Below are 27443 nucleotides of genomic sequence, written 5' to 3'. Positions count from 1 at the left end.
CTGCCTCTCTCACTGAGCCCCCGCATCTTCCTTCATGTATAGTGATCACACTTCTCCTCTTGTGAGCTCCCACCAAGGGCAGCTTGAATGAGACCCTGCGTGTAGATAGATGTTCCTGCTGAGGCTCTCCCTGCATTCCTTAGTGAGAGGGCAGGCCTCCACCTCTGATTGGCACTGCTCCCAGGCATGCCTTAGTTGCCTGGCAACAGCTCTGCGTCTCTAACTGAGAATACAGTATGGCAGCCAAGAGGATAGTGGTATACCGGAATGGGGACCCTTTCTGCCCAGGCCACCGGCTGGTGGTCACTCAACGCCGCTTCCCCACCCTGGAGACCTTCCTTGGTGAGGTAACATCAGTTGTGCAGGCCCCACTGGCTGTGCGTGCCCTATATACGCCTTCTCATGGCCACCGTGTCACGGACCTGGCTGACCTGCAGAACGGAGGGCAGTATGTGGCTGCTGGCTTTGAACAATTCTGCAAGCTCCAGTGAGTAGGCTGGGGCTGGTCAAAGAGCCTAGGGAGGGAGGTAACAGCAAGAGCCATAGCACATGTTCAGTACTTAACTATGTATGTGCAGGCACTTTATACATTATCTTGGAGTGTAGCAACCCTAGGAAGGGGGTGGTCTTTAGAAGGGGAAATCAAGACAGTAAAGTTAGGTCACAACATAGTGGAGCCACAGTTCAAGTTGAAGTCTGACACTAACATTTATGTCCATCACAGCCTGTGGGAAGGAAAACATTCTCCTGTAGGCTGCCCCTTTTACCAAAGGCTCTTCCTGACTGGATCCTCTACCACTACCAAACACTAATTTCATCCATCACTCCACCCTGCCGTGTCTAGGCATCCCGTGCCGTGCGTTAGGCTGGGCCACCCCTTTTGCGTGGTGGAGCTGTGTCTTCCAAGATGGGAGAATAAATTGAGTACCTGGGCTTCCAACTCATCTGGCTTCCAGGTCCTACTCTGCTCTCAGCTGAGGTTACTTGCTGTAATATAAGGAGCAAGGGGTTGGGTGCTAGACAGAATCTGGGCTTTGTCACTTCTGTGTTACTTTAGGTGAGTCACTTTGAGTTTCATACAAAATGAGATAAAACCACCTACCTCATGAATGAGAAAATGTCTGAGATACAGTAGGATGTTTAATGAACTAGTTTCTCTCTACCTTAACATTACGGTTTGTGTCAGCCTGGCTCAGGACACTAAGGCAGGTTCAAGTGCCTGCATCTGTTTCTGGACTGAGATGGCTGAGACTGTTCCAGTGGGAAGGGATGGCTGGTGAGCTGGGCCGACTCTGGCAAGCTACTAGGCTCCCCAAGATGACCTGTGACCTATCTGTCCTTCCAGCTATTTGTCCCCTGGAGAGAAGGATCTAGATGGGAAAAGCAACAGACTACCAGTAAGTCTTCCCACCCCTCCTGCGATTGCGCCCAATTTGGTCTGGGAAGCCAGGGGCCCTAGAAAGGGCAGAATCTGCCAGTCCCATGGGGGCAGTCTCCACATCTACTGTGTAACAGCTGCTATGCTTCCTGGGTATAAGATTTCAAGACACTATCCCTTACTTCTTTCCTAGCCTGTCACTTTTATCTCCAGACTGTGGTCCCCAAAGGAAAGAGGAAGCTTAAAACACATGGGGCAGGGGGGTTAGGAAGTGACTTAGGGAGTTGGAAGCACCCTTTGGTGAAGATATGACCAGTTCCATCCCTCCTTGCCCCCTCTCCTGCCGCATTCTGGTTCCTTTCCCTCACCCTACCTACCTTGGACTGAACCACCCCTAACCAAAGTGCTCAACTCCACCTGACTTGGGTTTCAGGGTCGTCCCATGATTCAGCACCCAGGTGATGGGGCCCTTGGACAGAGGCTACCTGCAGGTTCCATCCAGTAAGTGCTGCTGTCAGGAGCAAGGGCATATATTTTTGTTTCCGTGAGACCAAGAAAGTGTGAGTGGGTTTGTTCCAGGAGCCCCTGGTCCCTAGTGGGGATATAAAAAGTCCAACATGCTTGATGGTGAAAACGGGCCAATGCACAGGTTGGTTCTTGGACCAGGTTCTGGCCTCTGTGCCACCCTTCTTCCTTTCACCCGTAGGAAGTTCTGGGAACCCTTCCCCTTACCAGGCTGCTCTCTGTCCCAGGGTATTCAGGAATGGGGACCTGTTAAGTCCCCCCTTTGGCCTGAAGCTGTCCGAGGTTGCCAACAAGGACTGGGAAAGAGTGTTGAAGCTCCTGACCGAGAAGGCCAAATTACAGAGTGGGGCTGTGTGCAAGTGAGTGTGGGGACTGGGGAGGCCCAAAAGTCTCCCAAGGGAGCCTCTTTTCTGGTTTCCTCTGTCCTCGAGGATGAAAAGGCAAAGGGAAAGCACACTTCCCTAAGTGGGATTTCCTTCTGCGCCTCAGGGTAGGCCCCTCCAGCTCAGCTCTTGGATCCAGAGCAGAGCCTAGGTGACTGGCCCTGGTGCCCAGAGGACCTGTGGCCAAAGGGTGGGTACCTTGGAATAGCTTTGCCCATCCTCTCATAGTCTGCCAAATAGGAAGAGACATCTTGTCCACCAGCCCATATCTGCTCACCTCTCTCTCCCAGACTCTGCACCCTGGAGGGGCTCTCAGTGTCAGCAAGGGAGGCTCTGGTGAGTGGCCATTACTATGTGGCTGTTGGAGAAGATGAGTTCAAGGCCCTCCCCTATCTGGAGCTGCTGGTGCCTAGCCCCTCACTGCCCAGGGGCTGCTGGTATGTATGTGTGAGGTCGGGGTAGCTGGTTAGAGCAGAGGAAACCACCCTGACTCCCCGTCCTCCTCTGCCTACTACAAACCTTTTCTTTTTCATTGCAGGCATCCTCGAGACCCAAAGTCCAGGCACCACAAGCAGGGGGTAGGTGATGTGTGAGGCCAAAGTGGGTAGAGGAAGGAAGGACAGTGACTGGCTGACTCCTCCAGCCCAGGCTCTCCCCTTATCTCACTGCTGCTCTCAGTAATCTGGTCAGAGCTTATTATTCCCATTTTCCAGAGGAGAGACTGAAGTTCAAAGGAGTGAAGTGATTTGTTCAAGGTGACAGTTATTGAGTGGTAGGGGCCAAACCAGAACCTGGTCTGCAGGTCAGCTCATTCAGGCTCTATGAAGATCTTCCAGACTCCGACTTCCTGGACCCGATGCCTTTTGTCCAGGTTCGATGCTGAGAGAGAAGTGGCATATCTGACACAGCAGGGTCCAAAGGAGCTTATATCTCCCCACCTTATCCCAGACCTGAGCTGCCCCATGAGATGAGCCAGTGAACATTGGATGGGGGGCAGGGAGACGCGGCCTGGTTTCCCTGGGCTTCTTGAATGCCAGGCACCAGCTGCTCTGTTTCTGCGTAAGGCAGCCTGATGGGAAGAGGAAGCAGAGAGGAAGGATGCAGGCTATGAAGATGGACAGCATCTCCTCTCAAAGCTCCCACAGGCACCAGGGACATTCAAACCTGGACTGGGAGTAGAGAAGGTAAGAACAACCAGTGCTGGTGGCCCAAGCTTAATGTCTCTCCACAGACCCATGGCCACAGGGCACAGGCAACCCAGCCCTCTCCACAGGAACCAAGCCAAACTGAGCCATCTGCTTTCTATGCCAGACGCCAGCAGGCTACCCAGCCAAGAAGCATGTTCCCCACTTTCTCATTTTCATCAGGTGAGGGACCCCGGGACACATGCCCTTCTCACCCACCTTCTCACTGGGACAGGGGATGGTCCCTGCTGTTGTGGGAATGGTCCATGAGGGCAGAATGCCCAAATACAGAGCTAGCCCTGACCTCAGTAGAGCTGTCTCCCATGTGCGTATCCAGTCCCTTGTCTCTCTCTCCCCTTCTCTCTTTTTTTTAATCCTCACCCAAGGATATGTTTTTTATTGATTTTAGAGAGAGAAAGGAGAGAGAGAAAACAATCAATATGAGAGAGGAACATCGATCAGTTGCCTCCGGTACACGCCCCAACCAGGGGAATTGAACACGCAACTCAGATATGTGCCCTGACCAGGAATTGAACCTGCGGCCTTTTGATGTACGGGATGAGGCTCCAACCACCTGAGCCACCCAGCCAAGGCCAGTCCCTTCTCTCTTTACAGGGAATTGGCATATGAAAAGAAACACATGGAAACTCAAAGAAATGAGGCTTTGGGAGTGGGATTTGGAAGGGACTGGGATAGGGGCCCAAGGCCCGTTTCTGAATTTCCCTGCCACCCTCCGAGGTAACGAGGAATGAGGAATGAGGAACGAGGAACGAGGAGCAAGGCTCAGGGGAGGGGAAGGGGCTGGTAGAGAAGGTCAAGGGAATGAATGCTGAGAGCTCCTCAGCCTGGGCATCCGCTGATGTCCCCCTCATCAGGAGTCAAGGGAGTGTACGGGGCTTCCCACCCAAGGAAGGAGACAGAAGGGGCCCAGGAAGTAGCAGATGATGAAGACATCCGGACAGAGGAACCCTTGCATCAGGTGGGCTGGGACAGGAAGAGTTCTGAGCTGGACAGAAACTGTCAGCTCTGGGTCCTAGGAACAGTTCTTCCCCCTGTGACTGAGATCTCCTAACATCTCAGAGCCCCACTTCCTACCTTATTAATAGAGAGGACAGATCCTAATTTTTTAAAATATGTTTTTATTTTGTAATTGATTTCATACAGAGGAAGGGAGAGGGAGAGACAGAAACACGATGAGGGAAATATTGATTGGCTGCCTCCTGCCCACCCCACACTGGGGATTGAGCCTGCAATCCGGCATGTGCATGGACCTGTGTATGGGCATGTGCCCTGACCGGGGACCTCCTGGTGCATGGGTCAATGCTCAGCCCCTGAGTCACACAGGCCTGGTCTCTTTCTTTCCTGGGGTTGGGAAACAGCTGAGGGCTGAAGGGTGGATATAAGATGCTGATGGTTCCCCTCTCTATGGCCTTCCTCCTCCTCCAGAGGGCAGCACAGATAGTGGAAGAGGCCCTGTTCCTGGAAAACCAGCCTGGGGCTGGAGCAGCTATCTCCACAGCCCCTGCTTTGCCATCTTGAGAGCCAGCAGCCCCAGCCAGGAAGTGGGGACCACCACTCTGCAGCCACATTTTATCCTCCGCCCCCAGCAGCCTGTTCTAGAGGAACCCGTGCCTCCCCGGGCTCATAGGCTATGCTTCGGCCCCCTCAGACCCTCCCCAGTCTTCCTTTGCTCTCTGAGCAGAGCAGCTCTAGCCCTGGAGGCCATTCCTCTTGGGGTTCTCTGGCCAGAGAAAGGAGTAGCCAGCTGAGCTTGGGAGAGACCACAGACTTGGGAGTGGCTGTGTCACAATAAAAGAATACTTACTAACCTCTATCTGTTTACTACAGATTTATTACAAGTTACTACTTGCCAGGCATTGCACCAAATGCCGGCGTAAGGCAGTGCTGGGTCTCACAGGTGTTTATCTGTTTGAGAGGGGCAAACAGTTGAGGATTTCCACCCACCTCATGAGTGGGACTTGCAAGGCTAACAGACAGCTTATCTCTCCTACATCTGCCATTCTGAGGCAACTTCCTCCCCTCAGTTTCCCCCACTGCCAGCTAAGGCTTTCTGACTGAGTCCTGGAGGCCTCCTGTTTGCATTCCTGGCTCAAAGACTGGACCAGGCCCTCTCCATGCCGCTGGGGTTCTGCAGTCCCTCGACCCTGCTGCTGTGACAGTCCATATCAGGCCATAGTAACAGGGACAGCAGGCCTGATGTGTCAGGGGGAAGAGAGCTGCTGGGGCCGAAAGGTTGCTGAGGCTGAGTGTGAAGTCTCTTGTGCTAAACGTTGAACAGCTCTTGAAGGTTACAAAACCCTTTCACTCTTGTTCCATGAGGTAGCAATTATCTCCATAAGAGATGAGGAAGCTGAGGCTCACAGGGAGGAAGTGCTAGGTCCATCTGTTCATTGCTGTACGTCCTGGTCCAAGGGGCTTCCTGAAGAGAGCAGAACTGGAGGGTGGCATTGGCCCACTCAAAGGGTAGACAGTTGTTCCTGGGTCTTGCTCACTGAGCTTGTGATACAAAGTGTAATTCCTGTCATGGTGAGCACCATGCCTGCAAATGTTCCTGGGATAATGGGTAGAAATTGAGGGGATCAGAGCCCAGCCATTACAGTAGGAGCTGGTGCAGGGCTGGGGGAAGGTTCTCTCCTCACCCACCCATGGGAGATGGCTCTGGGAAAGAACCAGGGATGTCAAGGGCCAAGTAGCTGCTGCCCACACCTACAGTGGCCTGACTTACGTTTTCCACCAATATCTTCTCCAAGGACCTTCCCGACAATCAGTGTGAAGATGATGGACAGAGAATTACTGAGGGGCACAGCTAGGGTTAGATCTGAGTGATCAGATTGAAAAGAATCACTGAGATGCAAACAAAAAACAAAAAAAACAACGCCTTTCTAAGCACAAAACACATTCATTTCATCAAGAGAGGCTTTTTTTTTTTTAATGATTTTTAGAGAGAGAGGAAGGGAGAATGAGAAACATCAATATGAGAGCGAAACACTGATCAGCTGCCTCCTGCACACCCCCTCACTGGGGATTGAGCCCACAACTTGGGCATGTGCCCTGACCGGGAATTGAACCAGTGACCACTTGGTGCATAGGTGGATGCTCAACCGGTGAGCCACACCAGCTGGGCTAGACAGCCTTTTTAAAAAAAGTATCAGAGGCAACCCACTTGGGTCCCCTCCCTGCTGTGGGGAGTCTGTCTATCTTTCCAATAAACTATCCTTTTGCTTAAAAAAATAAATAAATAAAAATAAAATATAAGCCCTGGTCAGTTTGCACGTACCTCGGTTGTGGTTAGTCCCCGGCCCCAGTTGGGGTTGTGCAGGAGGCAACCAATCAATGTGTCTCTTTCACATCGATGTTTCTCTCTCTCGCTCTCTCTGTCCCTCCCACTCTGCCTGAAGATAAAATGTAAAAATATCCTCGGGTGAGAATTAAAAAAAATAAAAGAAATTAAATAAATAAATAAAAAAGGTATTACCAGGCTGCTGTGGCCAGTGGACTGAGCATTATCCCATGGACTAAGAGGTCCCGATTTGATTCCCAGTCAGGGCACATGCCTGGGTTGCGGGCTCAATCCCCAATAGGGGACGTGCAGGAGGCAGCTGATCGATGTTTCTCTCTCTCATCAATATTCCTATCTCTTTTTCCCTTCCTCTCTCTCTAAAAAATCAACAAAAACATATAAAATAAATAAATAAGGTATCTCTGCCCTGGCTGGTTTGGCTTAGCAGTTCGAGTGTGGGCCCATGGACCAAAGGGTCTTGGGTTGGATTCCCAGTCAAAGGCATGTACCTGCGTTGCAGGTTCAATCCCTGGCCTCAGTCGGGGTTGTGTGGTAGGCAACCAATTGAAGTGTCTCTTTCACATCAATGCTTCTCTCTCTCTCTCTTCCTCCCTCCCTTCCACTCTATCGAAAAAAATAACCAAAATCAATGAAAAAATATCCTTGGGCCCTGGCCAGTTTGGCTCAGTGGTTAGAGCGTCAGCCCACGGACCAGAGAGTCCCGGGTTCGGTTCCCACTAAGGGCACGTACCTCAGTTGCAGTTTGTCCCTGGCCCCGGTTGGGGTTGTGTGGGTGGCAGCCACTCGATGTGTCTCTTTCATGTCGATGTTTCTCTCTGTCTCTTTCTCTCTCTCTCCATCCCGCTGTATCTGAAGATAAAATGCAAAAATGTCCTCAGGTGAGGATAAAAAAAAATCCTTGGGTGAGGATTAACCATAAATAAATAAATAAGTAAATAAATAAATAAATAAAGTATCTCTAGAGCCCAGCTGGTATGGCTCAGTGGTTGAGCATTGATTCATGCACCAAGCGATTACTGGTTCCTGGTCAGGGCACATGCCAGGGTTGTAGGCTCAATCCTCAGTGGAGGGCATGCAGGAGGCAGCCAATCCATATTGATGTTTCTATCTTTCTCTCCCTTCCCCTCTATCTAAAAATTAATAAAAACATATTTTTAAAAAACTTTAAGAATAAAATAGGTATCTCATGACTCCATTTCCCAGATGAGTCACAGTAAAGCTCAGGATTCAAACCCAGGTCTCCTGACTCCAAATTCAGTGCTACCTCCAGCATAAAAACCTGAACTACAAAGTCTAGGACTACCCTGGTTTGCTGATAAGTACGAGATCTTTGCATTCAAACAGACCTGCTAATATCTCAAGGCCATCTGAACAGACAGGCACCCAAAGCCCAAAAGATGCAGCAGAATGACTGCAATAATACCAATCACAACCACCATTTATTAACCACATATCATATGCTAGGTGCTTTGTGTACATATCTCATTTAATCTTCACAGCAACACTGCAAGAAGAGCACTTTGCATAGATAACAAAAACAAAGGCTCACAGATGTAACATAAATTGAGGCAAATTGACAATTTAAACCAAGGTCTGCCTGACTCCAAAGTTGTGCTCTTACTGAACTAATGGATATGAACAACCCAAAACAGCAGGTGGAGCACATTGGTTAAGCATCAACCCATGCACCAGAGGTCACCAGTTCGATTCCCAGTCAGGTCACAGGCCCAGGTTGTGGGCCTGATCCCCAGTAGGGGGCATGCAGGAGGCAGCCAATCAATGCCTTTCATCGATGTTTCTCTCTCTCTCTCCTTCTCTCTCTAAAATCAATAAAGAAAAAAAATTAAATTTATTATTTTTTTAATTTGCTAAGAGGGTAGATTTCATGTCGTGCTCTTACCACACACACACCAAAACAAAACAAAATACTAATGGATAAATCAGAAGCTGAGTTACCTGTTTACAAGACTCCCAGGCAGACTGGAGGCTCATGTGGGCTCTTTAGCACATCCTTTCCCAGCTCTCCTAGGCCTCACCCGCTTCAGGTGGAGGAGGAAAGAACTGTCTCACTCCCCATCCCCTCCGAGGTCCCACCATTACTGGCAATACTCATCCAAGAAATGGACACAACTCCTACCTACTCAGAGCTGCTTCCTTAAGTTTACACACCTTCCACTGAATGCCATGGCTGCTAAAGACTGGTCTGCAACAGCATATGGGAGAGGTCGATGGGAGAGCAAGGGCACTGGACTGAGTAAAACATCAGTTTTCCTGTGTAATTTTGGTTAAGTCACTCAGACGCTCTGAGCCTGATACAGTGACAGCAAGATAACATCTTCTTACAACTGGGTTGTTGTAAGATGAAATATGATAATGCATGTACAGTCCCTGGCTGAAGTAGATGCTTAATAGTGACCACTATTCTGATTAGAATGGGTGGATGTTAAAGGATAGAGGTAGAGTAAGTGATAAGAACTGGATCCTGCAATTTGCTCAAACTTGGTAAATGGCTCAGTGCAGTCAGCTGGCCAGAGGGTTCAGCATTCTTGGGCCACACAGAGTGCCAGAGGCTTTCGAACTTTCTTTTATTTATTATTTATTATTTTTATTTTTTTAAATATATTTTTATGCCCTGGCCAGTTCAGCGATTGAAGCATCAGCCTGGCCCTGGCTGGTTTGACTCAGCGGTTAGAGCGTCGACCTGCAGTCCAGAGAGACCGGGGTTTGGTTCCCGCTAAGGGCACGTACCTCGGTTGCAGTTTGTCCCCGGCCACTCAATGTGTCCCTTTCACGTCGATGTTTCTCTCTCTCTCTCTCTCTCCCTGCCACTCTATCTGAACCAAAAGTGGAAAAATGTCCTCGGGTGAGGATAAAAAAAATAAAAAATAAAAAAACAAAATAAAGCATCAGCCTGTGGACCAGGGAGTCCCGGGTTCGATTCTGGCCAAGGGCACATACCTCAGTTGCGGTTAGTCCCCAGCCCTGGTTGGGGTCGTGTGGGTGGCAACTAATCAATGTGTCTCTCTCCCACTCTGTCTGAAGATAAATGTAAAACTATCCTCGGGTGAGGATTAATATATATATATATATTTATATATGTATATTTATATGTATGTATATTTAGAGACAAAGGAAGGGAGAGAGAGATAGAAATATTGATGTGAGAGAGAAACATTGATTGGCTGCCTCCCCCTACTGGGGATGGAGCCCAAAACCCAGGCATGTGCCCTGATTGGAAATTGAACCAGGCCCTCAGTCCATGGGACCAATGCTCAATCCACTGACCCACACCGGCTGGGCTCAAACTTTCTTTTAAATGAAGCATTATGAGAAGCCCAAAATGTAAAATAGATGAAAGCAGAATGACTCTAGCTGAGGTGGCAGGTCTGGAGGTTGGCCTACCCCCTCACCCTCCCACGGTTTCTGAGGGATACTCCAAAGCTATTGGGGGCCCAAACTCCCCTCAAGTCCCTGGCAGGCCTGGGTGAGACTCCAGGATAGGTGATGCTATAGCAAGGGGACTTCTCAAAAAAAAGTTCAATAGCATAAATGTTAGGTAACATATGGCTTCAAATCCTTCTATGCTGTCATGCTATGTAGGACTTAAGACAGATGAAATAAGTTGCAAAATGAACCGTCCTTCTTCTTCCACTGCCGCACAAAGCGGCCAGGCTTCAAACCAACCCTAGTGCCTGGCAGTGTACTCATAACCAGCCCACTTTGCCCCCACCACTCAGAGAAGAGGATACAGAGAGAACCAGAGATAGTGGGCTCTCCTTCACTCATGGAAACAAGGTATTGCAGGCACCCTCCCCAAAACGACCTATGAGTGGCTTCCACCACTTAGCACAGCAGTTCTATGCCAGAGACTCACCTGTTGATGCCAAGGTGAAGTAGTAGAGAAGGGAGCCACACTGGTTGAGGAAAAAGGGGATCAGGTACTGGAAACAGAAGAAATCCACAGTCAGTGGGACAGAGAGATAGAAACATCAATGTGAGAGAGAAAACATCGATCAGCTGCCTCCTGCATGCCCCATACTGGGGATCAAGCCCTCAACCGTGGCACGTGCCATGACCAGACTCGAACCAGGACCTCTCAGTCCTCTCAGTCCATGGGACAATGCTTAATCCACTGGCTACACCGGCTAGGCCAGCACTGCCTTTGACCTTCTAGATAATGCCTTTCCTTGAAGATAGAAATAGCTGTAAGAACCCAGGCAGCAACAAGCCCTCTGAAAAGGACCCTTCCAGGGCAGAGGGAAAGTTACTGACTTTGCCCTGAATGCCCTCTCCCTTAGCTCTGCTAGTTCCCATCCTCCCCATCCTGCATGCCAATGTCACTCCCTCCAAGAAGCCTTTCCATATCCCCTCACTCCAGCCTCCTTCTGATCTCACACAACACTTATTCTGTACCTCTCTCAGCCCTGAGCCCTGAGAGGTGGTTGTGTCTGCCTTGTCTTTCCCACAAACCTAGACTGGCAGCATTGGGGTCAGAGGTCATTCTCCATATCCTTCCTTATTCTCCCTCCCCAGGGACAATCTGAGCCCTGAGCCCTAAGCCCTCCCTCTGGAAAGGTCTGTTGAATCACCATAATAAAATATTATAGCAGCCATAGATTGAGCACTAATTATGTACTAGGCCCAATGCTAAGTGCTGTATGTGCCTCACCTCCCTTAATCTTCACAACTGTCCTATAAGATGGTTTCCATTATTATTATTTTTTTAATCCTCACCCAAGGACATTTTTGCATTTATCTTGAGATAGAGCTGGAGGGAGAGAAGGTGGAAGAGAGAGAAACATCGCAAACATCGACATGAGAGAGACACATCGAGTGGCAAATTGGAACTGAGGAAGGTGCCCTTAGCGGAACCAAACTGGGGCCTGTGTGGTCCGCGGGCGTAGCTCTGACTGCTGAGTCAAACCAGCCAGGGCAAGATGGTTACCATTAGTATTCTCATTTTTCCTGGGGCTCAGGAAAAACAAGTGACTTATCCAAGAGCTTCTAGTGAGTCAGTGGCAGGGTGCAGACTCTGACACAGACCTGTTTGACTCCTCTCCAGAGTGCAAATTCTTTTTTTTTTCTTTATTGATATGAGAGAGAGAGGGAGGGAGAGGGAGAGGGAGAGAGATAGAAACATCGATGAGAGAGAACATGGATTGGCCACCTCCTGCATGCCCCACATTGGGGATTGGGCATGCTCCCTGACAGGGAATCCAACCAGCGACCTCTTGGTGCATGCATGGGTCCAAGCTCAACCACTGAGCCACACCGGCCAGGGCCAGACCAAATTCTTTATTTATTTCGTGTTTTTTTTCTTCCCCACTTTAGGAAACCAATTCTTAGCCGCTATCCCCGATAGGTCATTCACAGACGCACCTCAATATTCAGGAAGAGAGTCTTCATCTCCTGCAGCAACTGCCGGACCCAGGTCTGCTCATGAACGTGCTGCAGGCGGGAGGAGGCCCGCTTCAGCAGCGGCTGGGTGCCACCCCACAGAGCGGCCACGAGCACCAGAGCCAGCACCTGCCCTGGATGAAGATGCGAGTGACCGTCTCCCCGCCACCAAACGGCCGCTCGCCCGGCCCAGCCGCCTCCGGCCTCCCCTCCCTAGCTAGCCGCCCTCTCAGCCTCCCTTCGCTCTCCGATGCCCCGGGTGCGACTGGCGGGTAGGACAGACCCTGGAAGGCCGGGGAGATGGGTCCAGGAGCCGGGGTCTGGGGTTGTAGGAGGGGACTGAGTTAGGGAATGAAAGTGGATGGTAGGAAATGAACTCTGGGGTAAGGGGCTCTGGGGGGCGTGGGTTGTGAGAAGCCCACGGAGGGGACGCGCAGTCAACACACCAAGAGACGCCGCCATGGCAACGCTGATCCACTTCCGGGTACGATGGGGCGGAGACCCGTAATGCGGAAGTGGCGTCAAAGCCTCTTCCGGTCCTACTCACGTTGCTCTTTCCCGGCGTCAGCGCAGGGATGGTGAGTTCTGGGTTGGGGGTGTTCCCGTGGGGGGCCGGGGCCGGGACAAGGGCCGATTCTGGGCGCTGACACTCTCGTCCTGTCCCCACAGAAGCCGATCCTGCTGCAGGGCCATGAGCGGTCCATTACGCAGATTAAGTACAACCGCGAGGGAGACCTCCTCTTCACGGTGGCCAAGGACCCTGTGAGCGTCGTCCGGAGGGCGCCCGGGAGGGGGCGAGTTCATTTTCCCAGAGTGACGGGTGGACAAGCCAGCTTTGCCTCGAGCGGGGAACCCAAGAGCGCCCCGTTCTAAGTGGGGAATGACCAACCCGGGGGTGGGTGGGCGAGAGCATTCCTCCGAGAACGGTGAGATAGAACGCAATTGCTGGCAGAAGGAGGGCGTAGCTGGGAAGAAGAGACCATTGTGGAAGGAGGGTGGGACAAGGCCCAGTTCGTTCAGGGGACCGGGAGGAGACCATTCTGGGGAAGAACAGAACTATTTCACTAGAATAGAGAAACAGACCATTTCTAGAGGGGAAAGCTGATCCTTGGGCAGCAAGGGACTTAATGAAGGTGTTCCTGGTCTTATTTAAGTTAGTTTGCCCCAGCCTGCCACTCACTGAATGCAAACAGTCCCTCACATTACTGGCTCTGAGATACCTCCTTACGGAGAAAGTGAACTCTAGCGGCTAACAGCGGGGCCTCTGAAGACAGGCAGACTCCTGACTCAAGACATTTGAATCCTGACTCCTGCAGCCACCAGCAGTGTGACTTTGAGCATGTCATTTAACCCTTCTAAACTTCAAGTTTCCCTTTTTATAAAGTATTGGTACTAATAGTATCTCCCTCATGGGGTTGTCTTTAGGGTTAAATGACATCATTCAAATAAAGAGCATAGCACAGAACCTGGTGTGAATAAGTGCCTATTTAATGTTAGTCACTTACATTTTAAATTCCTTAGACATCATTTTATTGGAACAGCCTCACAACTATCCTTTGAAGAAGGCGTTATTGTCATGGCCATTTATAGATGGGCAAATTGAAGTTCAGAGAGCAGAAGCACTGTACTTGAGATAATTCAGTGAAATAGTGGCAGAGCAGGGACTGAACCCAGGCTTCCCTACTACCAGCAGCTTCCACTTGGGCAGAACACCAAAGCTTCTGTTTTTCTGGACTTGCACTCAACTTGGCCTTTTCTTCTTAGGGTTTAGGAGTCTGAGGGAGGGCTGGGACAAGCAAAGGGAAACTTTAATTTTTTTTTTTTTTGTACGTGCCCCTAACAGGAACCGAACCCGGGACTCTCTGGTCCTCAGGCCGACGCTCCAACTGCTGAGCCAAACCGGCCAGGGCTAAAGACTTTTTGTAAGCCTCCTGACTCCCCTGCCTCTTAACCTTCAGGAAGGGTGAGAGTCCAGGAGTTGATCTTTTTGCCAGCAATCTGCTGTTTCCCAAGAGATGAACTGGAGAGGGCAGAATCTGACCTAGCTAGAGACTGCTGAGGGTTCCTGGGGCAAAATATGAAGCCATCACTCTGCCTGGGTGTGTACCATCCTGTCACATTGTCTTTGACTCCTCCAGATTGTCAATGTATGGTACTCTGTGAACGGTGAGAGGCTGGGCACCTACATGGGCCATACTGGAGCTGTGTGGTGTGTAGACGCTGACTGTATCCTTGTCTTTGCTCTGAGTTTATGTTCCCAGGGTCTGCCAGCAACGGAGAGGCTACTGACTTGGAGCTGGGAACTTGGGGTGCTATTGTGGGTCTAGAGAATGATACCTATCTGCTAGTCCCTGGTCTGTTCATTGGTTAAGGGAACATTTAGGACCAGTTCCGTTTCTGGTTGAGGGAGTTAGAGTGCTTCTGAGGTAAGAGAGGAAGAGGGGCTCTCTGGGACTGAACAAGGAGGTGATTCACCTGGGCTCAGGTGAACTTGGTCATGTTTCTTAACACCCTCATCAGGGGACACCAAGCATGTCCTCACCGGCTCAGCTGACAACAGTTGTCGTCTCTGGGACTGTGAAACAGGTAAGCCTAGGTCATTCACTTTTTTAGCAAACAGTGAGGACCTACAGTATACTGTTTAAGCAAACAGGTTCTGAGGAAATATAAATAAATCCTGAGATGCTTCCTAGTCTAGGGAACAAGAGATAGGTGAGAAAATAAGGAACACAGACTAGAAAGAAGGCACTACAGGAAGATATAAGCCGTGTTAAAAGAAGCATAGAGCACTGTGGAAGGCCAGAGAGGGGCAACTGTCTGGAATGGGATGGAAACAGCTTAGGAAGATTTCCCAAGGTAAATATGAGTAGAGGCTTAACTGATGAGAAAGAGATCATCGCTTTGACACATGCAGGAATGAAAGCATGGTGAGTAGCATATCTAAATCATCTGATCTGCTGGGAATCCTGCTTCTTGGGAAACGAAATAGGTAGTGGAGCAGATGAGGCATGTTAGGACCAGACCTTGAATGTCAAATCAGGAGCTTGGCTTTGTTCTATAAGACATGGCATACTGTGGAAGTCCCTGAGCAGGGAAGAGTGTTGGTCTGGGTTAAGTTTTAGCAAGCTCAGGTAGCAGTGGGGAGCATTGAAAGAACCGAGACTAAAGATAGAATCCTATTAAGCTTCTCAGTTTAATAAATATTTACTGGGCACCCAATTCTGTGCCAGGTCTGTGCTGGGCACTGGGGACAGGCAGAGAAATTAGAGCAGGTCTTTGCTGTGGAGGAGCACATCATGAGAAGGAGACAGATGTCTTGCACTCCACTGTGAGCAGTGCCACATTAGCAGAGTGTCCGAGGAAAGACTGGGGAAGAAGTGTAGAGTCTTGAGCCAGAGCATAGCAGTGAGGAAGAAGAGGGTGGTAGGTTGGAGTCAGCTAGAGCAGGAGAAACAGTGAGACATGATAATAGGCAGGGGTAGTCTTCTCCCTGTTAGGGCACTGGGCAAGGAGTAGCCCAGACTCTGTCTGTCCCCAGGGAAGCAGCTGGCCCTACTCAAGACCAATTCAGCTGTCCGTACCTGTGGCTTTGACTTTGGGGGCAATATCATCATGTTCTCTACGGACAAGCAGATGGGCTACCAGTGCTTTGTGAGCTTCTTTGACCTGCGAGATCCAAGCCAGATTGGTAAGGCTGGACCTAGGGCCGGGGTTGAGGTAAAGGGTGCAACTCCAAAGCCCAAAGCCTGACATCTGCTGCCCCACACAGATAACAACGAGCCCTACATGAAGATCCCTTGCAATGACTCCAAGATCACCAGCGCTGTTTGGGGACCCCTAGGGGAGTGCATCATTGCGGGCCATGAGAGTGGAGAGCTCAATCAGTATAGCGCCAAGGTAAGGGGCTGGGTGGGGTCTGAGCCTACCAGAATGATTCCCTACAAGAGGCAGGATTGGACAGTGGTTAAGAGTGAGGGCTGGACTTAAATACAGATTTTACCACTTTTGAACTGTGTGATCTTGGACAAGTTACATAACTTCCCTGAGCCTGTTTATCTATAAAATACTTCAAGGATCTAATAATAGGTGTTTGAAAAAACTTGTCAGAGTTCTCAGGATCTGTTAATCATGATCACAATTAAGTATTTTTCTGCTATCACTGAGTTCCAGGGCCCTGTCCCAGGGGAAGACATACTGGTAAATAGCTAGCACATGAGTCACCTAGTGAGTTGTGCCACCATAGAGGTCTCAGTCAAGTGCAGAAAGTGCCCTCTGTCACAGAGGAGGTGGCACATACATTAAGCCATGGAGAATAAATGGAGCTTCACATAGGAAGAGAAGCATGTTCCACAGGCAGAAGGAGGAGCACACACAGAGGCACAGCGTTAAGGGAGTGCATGGGTTCTTCAGGAAATAGAGTCTGGTATCACTGGAATGTGGTCTTGGGAAAGGTGGATAGGGACTAGATTTTTGTGTGTCAGGAGTTAAATAGTGATTTTCCTTTAGGCAGTAGGGAATCTTTAAATGGTTTTGGATGATCAGATTTCCTTTTTAGAAAGCTTTTGCAGGCTACAGTGGAGAACGGACCTGAGCTAGGCAGTAGCCATGGGAATATGGGGTACCTAATGGTCAAGAGATATTTAAGGGTGACTGATGAGGATGAGAGATGGGTGGGGAGAAGAAAGGATGAAGTCCAGGCTGTCTGAGATTTTGATTCCAGTACTTGCATTTCTGGGGAGTGCTGGAATGTAATACCATAAAGGTTAGTCAGTCACTCAGCAAGCACTGACCAGGGTCCACTAGGCACCAGGCCTACCTGCAGGAAGGGAAAGGGAACCAGTCAATGATGCTTGATGCTAGCAAATAGTGGAGCTGATCTGTGCCCCCAGGTAGGCCAGACTGCAAAGCTGGTGCATGTTCCCCAAAATGTAGGAGCCAGATACATCCCTACCTTGTGTCTAAATTCTTCTCTCAGAATAGATAAAAATAATTAAGGAAAATGAAATGAATGATTTTTTAGAGTCTTTTAAGGACAGACTCTACTCTTTATACTACATACAATCTCTCAGGTTGTGGGAAGGGAAAACAGATGACATGGCCCCTTGAAGAGACCTAAGAAAATGTAGACATGCAACAATCTTTGTGGACTGTTACCCAGATCCTGGCAGGGAAGAGGTATAAGTTTGGGCTCTCTACCTCTTCCTGTTTGTGTGATCTCCAAGTCATATCACCTCTCAGAACCTTAGTATCTTCCTTTTAAAATTTCCATTATAGTATCCACTTCATAGGATTGAATGAAGTAAGGTGTTAAGTGCTTAGCACACTACTTGGCAATTAGTAGCTGTACAATAAATATGTATTTAAAAAAAAAAATAGCCCTGGCCGGTTTGGCTCAGCGGTTGGAGCGTCGGCCTGCGGTACAGAGAGACCCGGGTTCGGTTCCCGCAAAGGACATGTACCTCGGTTGCAGTTTGTCCCTGGCCCTGGTTGGTCGTGCGGGTGGCAGCCACTCGATGTGTCCCTTCACATCGATGTTTCTCTCTCTCTCTCTCTTCCTCTCTCTCCCTCCCGCTCTATCTGAACAAAAAATGGAAAAATGTCCTCGGGTGAGGATAAAAAAAAAAAAAATGAATAAATGCTAACTGCTTTACATTGTAATGTGATGATTCATTAATAGGTCCATAGACTTATCAGCATAAGCATGTGTTTTCCTAGATGGACTAGCAGTGTTTATGAAACTAGTACAGATGGGCCAGGTTAGGATGTGGGCTTGGGCTTGGGAGAGGGAGTAAATGTTGATTCGGGGTTACTTAGGCAGGCCCAGCCAGGACCTCCGGTCTCCTTGATGAGACAGGAAGCAGTATAAAGTCCTGGCTAAATAATGCGGCTAGTGGAATTGGGGCTGGTCAGAGTCTTGCTCTTCTTTCTTCCCAGTCTGGAGAGGTGTTGGTGAATGTTAAGGAGCACTCCCGGCAGATCAATGACATCCAGTTGTCTAGGGATATGACCATGTTTGTCACTGCATCCAAAGACAACACAGCCAAGGTGAGCCTGGGCAAGGGATCTGGCAGGGCTGCTCCCACCCTCCTGCACAGCTCTCAACTTGCCCATCTTCCCCCAAGAAGTCTCATTTTACAGATGTCCCCCTGCCTTGTCTCTCCAGCTCTTTGACTCCACAACCCTTGAACATCAGAAGACTTTCCGGACAGAACGTCCCGTCAACTCAGCTGCTCTGTCTCCTAACTATGACCATGTAAGGGAATCCCACCTAGGCTTCCTGCTAAAGCCTCAGAGTGCTTCCAGGATCTAGATGTTTGTCTAGCAGTTAAGATAGAACTCTGGAGGGAAATAGTGTCAGGCAGAGAGGAGATTCCCAGAGCATCAACAAGGCTGAACAATTGAAAATCCCCAGGGCTGGGGTAGGGGCTGGCTAAAGTATCTCTTTGTCCCTGCCTTTAGTATCCTCCCAGTCTGATGTGGGAGATACTAAAAGTTTATGGCATGGGGAGGAAAACAGAAAATGGGCTTGCCTTTCCTTTGGGCCTCTGTAGTTTCTTCTTCCCTTCAGGTGGTGCTGGGCGGTGGTCAGGAAGCCATGGATGTAACCACCACCTCCACGAGGATTGGCAAGTTCGAGGCCAGGTAAAGGGGGAGGGGGCGCTTCCAAGAGTGGAGTATCTTTCATAATAGACACACATCGTGTAACCAAGGCAAGTTCCCTTATTTCTTTGGTTACTAGAAAGTGCAGCCAGATTTGTGAAAAGCATGTAATACAGCAGTTAAGAGAATGAACTCATCCTAGCCGGTTTGGCTCAGTGGTAGAGCGTCAGCCCACAGACCAATGAGTCGCGGGTTCTCTTCCGGCCAAGGGCACGGCCAAGGGCACGTACCTCGGTTGTGGTTCATCCCAGCCCTGGTCGGGGTCCTGCGGGAGGCAACTAGTCAATGTGTTCCTCTCATGCTGATGTTTCTCTCTCTCTTCCTCCCACTCTATCTGAAGATAAATAGAAAAATATCCTCAGGTGAGGATTAAAAAAAAAAGAACATGAACTCTAGGTCTCACTCTGGTGCCCTAGACACATCATTATATTCTCTGGGCCTAGTTATCCTCGGTTGTATAATGAGGACAGCAATAGTTACTTATCTCATAAAGTTATGCAGATGCAATAAAGGAGCTAATACTTGTCCGAGCACTGCCCAGTGCAGTGAGGGTTAGCTGCATGTGCAGGCAGACCTTTGGGCCTGATCTTCCCCTAACTTAATGTTGTTCACATTCATTTCCCTTGCCCCAGTTTCCCCACTACAGTTTGTATTGGGGAGTGGTAACTACAGAGTATTTTGGAAGGAAATGGAAAGTAAATAAACTACCCCTTCTCACCACCCTTTTTCCTCCAGGTTCTTCCATTTGGCCTTTGAAGAAGAGTTTGGAAGAGTCAAGGGTCACTTCGGACCTATCAACAGTGTTGCCTTCCATCCTGATGGCAAAAGGTAGGGCCCAGGGAAAGGAGCTGAACTCAGCCGGGGTCTGGTCCCTGCCCCTTTCCCAGGCCCCAGGCCTGCCTCCCCCAGAGCAGGCATGCGACTGGTCCCTGTTCATCTCTTTCCAGCTACAGCAGTGGTGGAGAAGATGGTTATGTGCGCATCCACTACTTCGACCCACAGTACTTTGAATTTGAGTTCGAGGCTTGAGAAACTGGATTTTCATCCTGGCCAGAGAAAAATTTCCACGGCAGGCTCACAGAAAGTTTTGGACTCTGAGAAGTAATAAATTAGTTTGGAAATAAGTGGTTTCTGGTCAGATATTTTGTGCGGTCTGTTTAATCATTTTCCCTTCTCAGTGTAACACCCCAGTGAGCTGATACCCAGTCTTGGATGCCTTTATTATGTGGACCTCTCTACACTGTGGACAGTTCAAACCTGGAGCTTCAGTATTACAAAACTGGTTGCAGGCACCCTCATCCAAGGTCCAAAGGTGCTGAGGGCTCTGGAGAGGTCTCAGGAACATCTCAGCCACTCTGCGAGATGCCAGCACTTAGGGCTGGGGCTCAGAGGCTGAAACCATTGGCTGAGAGCCTTCTGTCTTCTCCTTCTCTGTCACTATTTGCCACACCTTCTCCCATGCTACCTCTGAATGCTCAGGTGGGCGCGTCCAGCGCAGAAACAGGCCTGAGGAAGACAAGACGAGGAGGACGAGTGAGAAAGTTGAGCAGAGAGGATAACTCCCTAGGGGAGAAGTGGGGGATCACCTTGCCACAGTCGCAGGCTCTGGGGCTCCACAGAAGGCCAGATAGCCAAAGGATTGAGGACGTAGAGTGGGTTCCGGAGTTTTCGTTGCTCTTTTGGCTGGTTGAGGCCTGACCACAAGGAGTGTGTTCGAGTTCTTACTTCACACAGGCATCTGTAGGGAGTGAGGGAGTGTTTCCAGACTCAGCTATGTGCTCTGGGGTTCTTAGTAGGGTGACAGCCACCCTGGGGCAGTGATAACCTCACCTTTTTCCTGTAAATGTTATTGCCAGTCAGATCCTGTACTGGGCACTAAAGTGGAACAAGACCAAGTACTGTGCTTAGCTTTGCCTGAAAGTGTCAGGGAAGGCCGATTAGGAATATACCATTTGAGCTGGGTCTGGCAGCAGCAGTTCACCAGGTGTGCAAAAACGGAGATACTTAGGAGGGGGAACTGCATGGGCAAAAGTGAAAGTGGAAAAGGCCCCAATGTGAGTGTTAATAGGTCGGGACTGGTGAGGGTTTTTGTTGTTAATCCTCATCCAAGGATATTTTTTCCATTGGTTTTTGGAGAGAGTGGAAGGGAGAGAGCGGGATGGGGGGAAAGCGGGGAGATACTCACATGAGAGACACATCGATTCCCTCCCACACGCTCCCCTACTGGGGACAGGGATTGAACCTGCAACCCAGGTACCTGCCCTTGACTGGGGATCGAACCTGCAACCCCTTCAGTGCCAGGGCGGACACTAACCATTGAGCTACACTGGTCAGGGCTAATGAGTTCTTTTTTTTTTAACTGATGAATGATGAAAGTGGAGATACAGCAGTGTGGAGACTGTTCCAATGGTCCACATGGAAAGGAAAGAATTTGGGGTTGGTAGAAGAAGCCTTTGACAGGAGTGGACTAAGCTAAAAAAATTTTAGGAGAAAGGCTAAATATGAAGGATGCAAGAAGGGAGGTAAACAAAGGTTTCTAACCTGGATGATCCATGAATGGAGTTAGTAAAAACAAGGGGGTGGAGGGACTAGGCAATAAAAGATAAGCATGATCTCCACCTTCCTGGAGAGGAGTGAACCCTCCCCACATTTCAGTCTGATGAAAGAAACATAGCTTTTGGAGTCTTGTTGGGAGCATATGCAACAAGCCAACCAAGTAATAAAAATAACCCACTCGTGTGTCCACTACATGCCAGGCACCGCGCTAAGCACTTTCCATGCTTTAACTCCGCTAATCTTCACACCACCAACACCCCCAATAGATTTGAGCTGCGATTTTGATCCTTTCTTTGCTACCGATGAACAAACCAATACTCAGTTTTGCTAATGATTACCCAGCAGGTGAGTGGTAGAGCCAGAATCTGAGCCCAAACAATTGCATTCAGCTTTTCAACCTCTATTGCTTTACTAGAATCAATCCTGCAGTGTGGTAAAGAGCCCCAGAAATTATTTCTTTTTGCAGCAACTTTCCTTTTAGTTCTTGTTTTTAATTTTTTTAAAATTGATTTTTAGAAAGAGAGGAAGGAAGAGGGAGAGAGAGACAGAAACATGGATGAGAGAGAACATCAATTGGCTGCCTCCTGCATGCCCCCCACTGGGGATTGGGCCCACAACCTGGGCACATGTCCTGGCCGGATATCAAACTGGCGACCTCTTAGTGCATGGGTCGATGCTCGACCACTGAGCTACACTGGCCGGGCTGAATTCTCATTATTTATTTATTTTAGTATTTATTTATTTTCAGATAGAGCGGGAGGAAGAGAGAGAGAGAAACATCAGTGTAAGAGAGACACATCGAGTGGCTGCCACCCACAAGACCCCAACCAGGGCAGGGAACAAACTGCAACCAATGTACATGCCCTTAGTGAGAACCAAACCCAGGCCTCTCTCATCTGTGGGCCGAAGCTCTAACTGATGAGCTAAACAGACCAGGGCTCAGTTCTTATTTTTAAGCAAAGGGTACAATTGCTCTTCACTATGGACAGTGTGGGTAGGTCCAAAGGACTGGCCTTGGACCCATCCACCTCTGGGTTTGCTGAAGTTAGGGGGAAGTGTGAGATTTGAAGGTAAGAAAGCAGAGGACACTGTTTTCCTAAGAGAGAAACTCATCTGAAAGAGAAAAGATGTCTTCTAAGGAAGTAAGGTGCTGATGCAGCAGGTACCTGACCCTGTCCTGTGCCTGCCCCCTGACCCACCTTGACACCGCCTTAGCTCACCTCTCTTTTTCGCTGTTGCAGAGGAAGGTGCCAAAAGGGGAGGCATAGGCATGCTCAAACAACGCCAACAGCAGCCCCTCCCCAAACTCCAGGGACAGCGGGAACTGGCGGCCCAGCTGCCACACACAGTCCAGGAAGAGGAGAAAGGTGGGTGCCTCGTGCTTGGGGCGGGCGTGGGAGAAGGCCGAGTGGGCACAGCGCAGCTGGAAGGGGTGGCCGGCCTGAGGAGGGGCAGAGCAATGGGCACAAGGAAGCGAGGTTTCTGGATAGAGGGGTAGGGCTGTGTCTGGGTGGCCACTTACCTGGATCCACTCCCGCTCCACCAGTTCCTGGAATCCAGCCATGGTCCGGCTCAAGGGGTCCAGGATGAGTTGGGCCAATGAAGTCACCAGCAGGGTGCTGTCTGTGCCTTCAGTCCCATGCACCAGAATGCAGGCCCCTTCCCTGTGGGCCCAGGGCTTATCAACAGCAGCCAGTCCTTCCCTGCCTGGGGTGGCCAAGCCAGGAATAGAATGGGCCCAGTTCTATGCTGTATTTGCTTACTGAGATATGATTTTGTGCCCAAGGATTGAGAACCTTGCCCATCCCGCCCTGTTCTCTGACCCGTAGGATAGGAGGTCTTACCTCTCCATGCCCTGGGCTGCTAGGCAGGCGGTGCTCAGTGCCTCCTTCACATGTGCCAGCCAGCGGCAGCCCTCTAGTCGACTAAGCCAGCGGTCCATGCTCTGCTCCAGGTCCCCACAGGCCTCCATCAGGCGCACAAAGCTTTCCTGTAGGGGCCGCCCCCTACACAAGTGGAAGTCTGGTCATCCCACCCCCAGCCCAAGCTCTGATGAGCACAGCCTGGGAACAAGTGCTCCAGACCAAAGAGGAGACATAGAGCCCTTAGAGGAGCCCATCTGACAAGAGAGACCCAGGACCCTTTGGGGAGCCTACCTAATCTGGTGGAAATGATTCAGTGTCCTTGAGGATTTCCTAATATGATGGAGACCCAGTACCCTTTGAGGAGACCTTCTGTGTTTGGTGGGGGAAGGGGACACAGCATTACCTGGGAAGGTGTCACACAGCACTCCGGGGAAACACAGAATGCCCTGGGAAACCTCCATTTAGATGGAAGTATCCAGTATCCTTGAAGTACCCCAATCTAATGGGAGTAAAACAATACTCCCTGGGGAGCCCCAGTCTGACAAGAGAAACACAATACTCTTGGGACCCTGGTATCAGCTCCTACTTCTCAGAAACTGCTCTTCTGAAAATCACCAGTGACCTCCTCCCAGAAAATATTTTCTTTTTAATTATTATTTTTTAATCAAAATTGACATACAATATTATATTAGTTTCAGGTGTATAATGGTAGTGATTAGACTTTTATATAACTTAAAAGCAATCACCCCATAAGTCTAGTACCCATCTGACATTATACATATTTATTAAACTGTTATTGACTATATCCCCTAGCTGTATTTTACATCTCATTTTTTAAAACCTTCAATAACTGTTCACTGCCTTTTAGGATAAAGTCTAAGTTCATAATCATAGCATTTAAGCTCGTAGCTCTGGCTCTGTCACCTCTTTAGCTCCACCTCTCTCTACCTCCACTTCACACACTACTCTCCCACCACACTGAAGTGCTTGCAGTTCCCCAAACAGGACCAGGCTCCCTGTTCCTATACACCTGCAGTGTCTTCTACATGGAATGTCATTCTCGTACCCTCTGGTTAACTCCTCCAATCTCAACTAAAGCATCCCACTCTCAGGGAACTTTCTTTGGACTACCTATACTAAGAGAGGGGTGGCTCCTCTGTGCTGCTAATTATCACATTGAACTCTAACTGCCCATTTACTGCTGATTTCTCAGCCATGTCTGGGCTAGCCACCATATCAGCCTCTGTGCTCAATGTTGGTTGAATAAATGAATCAACAGTTTTGTCTTCTGAGTAGAGGAGCAATGCACCCTCCTTGAAGCATAAAAACTCCCTCGGGACCTCCTCTTGGTACTACCATCATCTGGAGACAGAGGGAATAGATGTAGCTGGGAGGTACAGTTCTCAAGGCAGGGGGCTGGGACCAATGAGGAGGGTGTGTGTGTGCGCGCGTGTGTATGTTGAGGTTGTTCCTGGAAAACAATTTTCAGTTTAATGTGAAGAGGTGCTTCTTCTTTCCCGCAGAGTTGGGGCATCCAGGGAGTCATGAGCTCTGTCAGTGGGGGTGTGCAGGTGGGGATGCCTACTTGGCAGGGATGGGCTACCAGGAAAGGCTTAAGAGTCCTCAAGGTTTCTGTGAGATACTTTTCCCCTTATATCCACCCCCACCACCACCACCACCACCACCACCACCGCCCATGAAGAGTCTTGCAGGAGAGCTTGGATGGGGATGGGAAGCCCCCTTACCTTTCCAAGGGCCGGTGCAGCCGTTTCCAGCCAGGGTAGGCTGCCTTGGATTCGGTGCCGCCTCCAGTCATGCGGGCCTGTTTGGCGGTCTGGGCAGAGCGTGTATCCACGATGAAGCCTTGGGCCCCAGGGCGAGCCGCTGCCAGTACAGCTCGCAGCAGCTCCTCATCCTCAGCGCAGCGCCGCTTCTGGGGCCCGGTCAGGGGCTGGCTGGAACGTAGCAGCACCTGCAGACCGGGACTAAGCTCCGGAAGCCGTACCCCCAGCCCTGGTTCTGGAACTTCGCTCAAAGAGCCCCTGGGCCGGGTTTACACACGAGTGGGTCAGAGTTGGCTAAAGCCGACTGGGGCGCAGGAGCCTTAGGAGCGGAATTCGAAAGTCTCGGACTCGGGTCTGCGCTGCTTGTGCTGGGACCCGGAGGGACCCGAGGAGTAGACAGTGGGCGGGCCGGGTGTTGACAAAGAAGAAACTGGGTTTCAAAGGCCCATACCGACAAGGGGGCGGGGCTACAGAGCTCAGTCTCCAAAACCCGGGAGAGGGGCGGGGCCGGAGTTGGGGAAGGGTGGATTGAGCTAAGCCCTCGGGGCCTGTTGGAAGCAGAAAAGGCAGGAGCCAGGGCAGCAGCCCCGGCAGCTGCGGGACAGCCAATTGGCCCGGCCAGTGCAGAAAAGGGTCCTGTAGGGAAGCGGTTGGTCCTAGTGGCGGAGTCTGGAGAGGGGCAGGGCTCACGGTTCCGCTAGGAGCGTGGTGGTAGCTGAGCACAGGGAAGCGGCCTCCCTGGCGGAAGCGGGCGCTGCGTGCCAGGGCATCATCGTCCACAGCGCGAGGCACGATCACCGCTCGGGGGTAACTGGGGCACAAGCTGAAGTCCTCGTTCACCTCGCTCAGCCGCCACGCATTGGTCTGCGGTGCAGGGAGGGAGGAAGGCCAGGTCCAGGGTACCCAGTGCGTGCCACGTCCCCGAGCCCCTCCCAGGTCCGGCGCTTCCGCATCCCCAGGCCCCAAAGACCGCACCCACCTCGCGAGCTATTCTCTTGTAGTAATGTTCGGGCGGGTGGAAATGCCAGGCGTCGCCCAATCTCAAACCCTTGGGACGGTAGAAGAACGGATAGGAGGTGATGACTGATTCAAGGGAAGACAGAGCCTGGGGAAGGAAGTCAGGGGATCTGGGAAAGGTGGAATCATTTCACCCACACCCATACAGCCCCTCGGTTCCACAGCTCCCACCTCTCCAAGTACTCCAGACCATCATGCATCCCCTAGCCAGTAGCTGTGCCCTGGGATAACACTGGCTGCTGAATACTCTTGCTCAGTAGCCTCTATTTACTACCCTCGTTACCGGACAGGGGTAGTTTAAGGTCTCGGGTACACCCACGGAGTACCTCGATGGAGCGGGCTATATCCAGCGTCGCCTCCACACCCTCTATGTCCAGCTGTAGCACGCGCAGGTCCTTACAGCGCAGCGTGATGGTGCCAGAGTCACCCGCGACCCTGGGGATGGACGAGTTTAGGCTTAGTGCACCCTGCCCTCCATCAGGAGAGAAGAAACCAGTTCATAGGATTGGACATACTGCACCAGCTCCAACTGTGTTTGCCCTTTCCCCTCACCCCGCGGAACCGCGAGGTCCGTAACTCCGGGGTCGCCCTTGCCAAGCTCACCGCTTCTCGATGGAGTCGACACTACGCAACAGCAGCAGCCACAGATCTGGAGTCGCCTGGGGCCCTGAAGACAGCAGCAGGTGGTGGCCGGTGACGCACAGTGTGCCGCGCAGTGGGGGCACCCCGGGGCCCCGCAAGAGCTCGGCTTGGGCCCGGCCTGTACGGATCAACTCCGAGAACTCCATTCCTCTTTTGGTGGGCCTGGGGCCCAGCAAAAGGACAGACTTCAGAAGAGTCAGGCGGGGCTAGCGCGGGCTCCGAAAGGGACAGGAACTGGCTGGGCAGCTGGCGACGCCGGCAAGTCAGCTGTTAAGGAGGTCCCTTGGAGGAAGGAATCACACAATTTCAAAGGAATTTTCTCCTCTTATTGCCAGTACCTCTTAGTGAGGACCCCAACCAGAACTTTTTTTTTTGTATGTGCCCCTAGCGGGAACCGAACCCGGGAATCTCTGGTCTGCAGGCCGACGCTCCAACCTCTGAGCCAAACCGGCCAGGGCCAGAACTTGTTAAAGAAACCTCAATTTCACCATCTGTGAAATGGGGAGAATAATCTTGTTTAAACCCTTAACCTCGTGCCTGATTCTCAGGTGACACTCAATATTTTTGGCTTTTTAGACTGGAGTGCTGGAATTCCTGCTGACTTAAGAAAAATAAAAATAACATCTCTTCTGGACCTTGGTGGAAGGGGTGGAAAGTGTGGATGTGAAACTGGGAACTGCCTACTTTCTCCCTTACATCTGAGACTGGGTGGGGGAAATTCCTTGGTCTA

At 50.5% G+C, this 27443-nt stretch overlaps 4 protein-coding genes across 7 annotated transcripts; 2 read left to right on the top strand and 2 right to left on the bottom strand.

Annotated features, from left to right (window-relative positions):
* The first annotated feature begins 236 nt into the window (after positions 1 to 236).
* Positions 237 to 5009, top strand: DCDC2B (doublecortin domain containing 2B). The gene is made up of 9 exons (XM_036256815.1): positions 237 to 487; positions 1346 to 1397; positions 1812 to 1879; positions 2131 to 2262; positions 2577 to 2723; positions 2825 to 2864; positions 3518 to 3653; positions 4346 to 4449; positions 4917 to 5009. Exons 1-9 carry the CDS (start codon positions 237 to 239, stop codon positions 5007 to 5009), a joined length of 1023 nt encoding a protein of 340 aa, XP_036112708.1.
* TMEM234 (transmembrane protein 234) lies at positions 4676 to 12686 on the bottom strand. The gene is made up of 5 exons (XM_036256492.1): positions 12636 to 12686; positions 12172 to 12323; positions 10667 to 10733; positions 6217 to 6309; positions 4676 to 6042 (listed from the first exon to the last, which is right to left on the bottom strand). The coding sequence occupies exons 1-5, from the start codon at positions 12649 to 12651 to the stop codon at positions 5948 to 5950; spliced, it is 423 nt and encodes a 140-aa protein (XP_036112385.1). The 5' UTR covers positions 12652 to 12686; the 3' UTR covers positions 4676 to 5947.
* Positions 12687 to 12723: 37 nt separating this feature from the next.
* Positions 12724 to 19913, top strand: EIF3I (eukaryotic translation initiation factor 3 subunit I). The gene is made up of 11 exons (XM_036256233.1): positions 12724 to 12767; positions 12859 to 12951; positions 14328 to 14415; positions 14710 to 14775; positions 15728 to 15877; positions 15959 to 16086; positions 18124 to 18234; positions 18353 to 18442; positions 18758 to 18831; positions 19585 to 19677; positions 19797 to 19913. Exons 1-11 carry the CDS (start codon positions 12765 to 12767, stop codon positions 19876 to 19878), a joined length of 978 nt encoding a protein of 325 aa, XP_036112126.1. The 5' UTR covers positions 12724 to 12764; the 3' UTR covers positions 19879 to 19913.
* Positions 19914 to 19966: 53 nt separating this feature from the next.
* Positions 19967 to 26923, bottom strand: LOC118626478 (myotubularin-related protein 9-like). Of its 4 annotated transcripts, none has more exons than XM_036256228.1 (10): positions 26675 to 26923; positions 26398 to 26506; positions 26034 to 26159; positions 25745 to 25918; positions 25016 to 25242; positions 23250 to 23411; positions 22928 to 23069; positions 22626 to 22846; positions 20436 to 20587; positions 19967 to 20355 (listed from the first exon to the last, which is right to left on the bottom strand). In XM_036256228.1, exons 1-10 carry the CDS (start codon positions 26857 to 26859, stop codon positions 20222 to 20224), a joined length of 1632 nt encoding a protein of 543 aa, XP_036112121.1. In that variant the 5' UTR covers positions 26860 to 26923; the 3' UTR covers positions 19967 to 20221. The 4 variants fall into 4 exon arrangements, with proteins under 4 accessions (XP_036112121.1, XP_036112122.1, XP_036112124.1 ...); XM_036256229.1 differs by having other exon boundaries at positions 26034 to 26102; XM_036256231.1 differs by lacking the exon at positions 23250 to 23411.
* Positions 26924 to 27443: the final 520 nt, after the last annotated feature.

The sequence above is a fragment of the Molossus molossus genome, unplaced genomic scaffold, assembly GCF_014108415.1.
Source record: "Molossus molossus isolate mMolMol1 unplaced genomic scaffold, mMolMol1.p scaffold_m16_p_12, whole genome shotgun sequence".
Classification (NCBI taxonomy): domain Eukaryota; kingdom Metazoa; phylum Chordata; class Mammalia; order Chiroptera; family Molossidae; genus Molossus; species Molossus molossus.
This window is presented reverse-complemented; position numbering and strand designations above follow the sequence as displayed.

What these genes read in the sequence shown, in the direction of transcription:
- LOC118626478 (XM_036256228.1), bottom strand. Translation starts at nt 26,859, where the DNA reads ATGGAGTTCTCGGAGTTGATCCGTACAGGCCGGGCCCAAGCCGAGCTC. An exon ending in ACAAGAGAATAGCTCGCGAG is followed by an intron (nt 25,919 to 26,033) that starts GTGGGTGCGGTC and finishes CCTGCACCGCAG; the next exon opens with ACCAATGCGTGGCGGCTGAG. An exon ending in GAGCCTGCGACTGTGGCAAG is followed by an intron (nt 20,356 to 20,435) that starts GTGATCCCCCAC and finishes TGTCTTCCTCAG; the next exon opens with GCCTGTTTCTGCGCTGGACG.
- TMEM234 (XM_036256492.1), bottom strand. An exon ending in CTCTCTTCCTGAATATTGAG is followed by an intron (nt 10,734 to 12,171) that starts GTGCGTCTGTGA and finishes TTCTGTTTCCAG; the next exon opens with TACCTGATCCCCTTTTTCCT. An exon ending in CTTCACCTTGGCATCAACAG is followed by an intron (nt 6,310 to 10,666) that starts GTGAGTCTCTGG and finishes CTGATCACTCAG; the next exon opens with ATCTAACCCTAGCTGTGCCC.
- DCDC2B (XM_036256815.1), top strand. Translation starts at nt 237, where the DNA reads ATGGCAGCCAAGAGGATAGTGGTATACCGGAATGGGGACCCTTTCTGC. An exon ending in GAACAATTCTGCAAGCTCCA is followed by an intron (nt 488 to 1,345) that starts GTGAGTAGGCTG and finishes CTGTCCTTCCAG; the next exon opens with CTATTTGTCCCCTGGAGAGA. An exon ending in TCACTGCCCAGGGGCTGCTG is followed by an intron (nt 2,724 to 2,824) that starts GTATGTATGTGT and finishes TTTTCATTGCAG; the next exon opens with GCATCCTCGAGACCCAAAGT.
- EIF3I (XM_036256233.1), top strand. An exon ending in TCTCTGGGACTGTGAAACAG is followed by an intron (nt 14,776 to 15,727) that starts GTAAGCCTAGGT and finishes GTCTGTCCCCAG; the next exon opens with GGAAGCAGCTGGCCCTACTC. An exon ending in GCGAGATCCAAGCCAGATTG is followed by an intron (nt 15,878 to 15,958) that starts GTAAGGCTGGAC and finishes TGCCCCACACAG; the next exon opens with ATAACAACGAGCCCTACATG.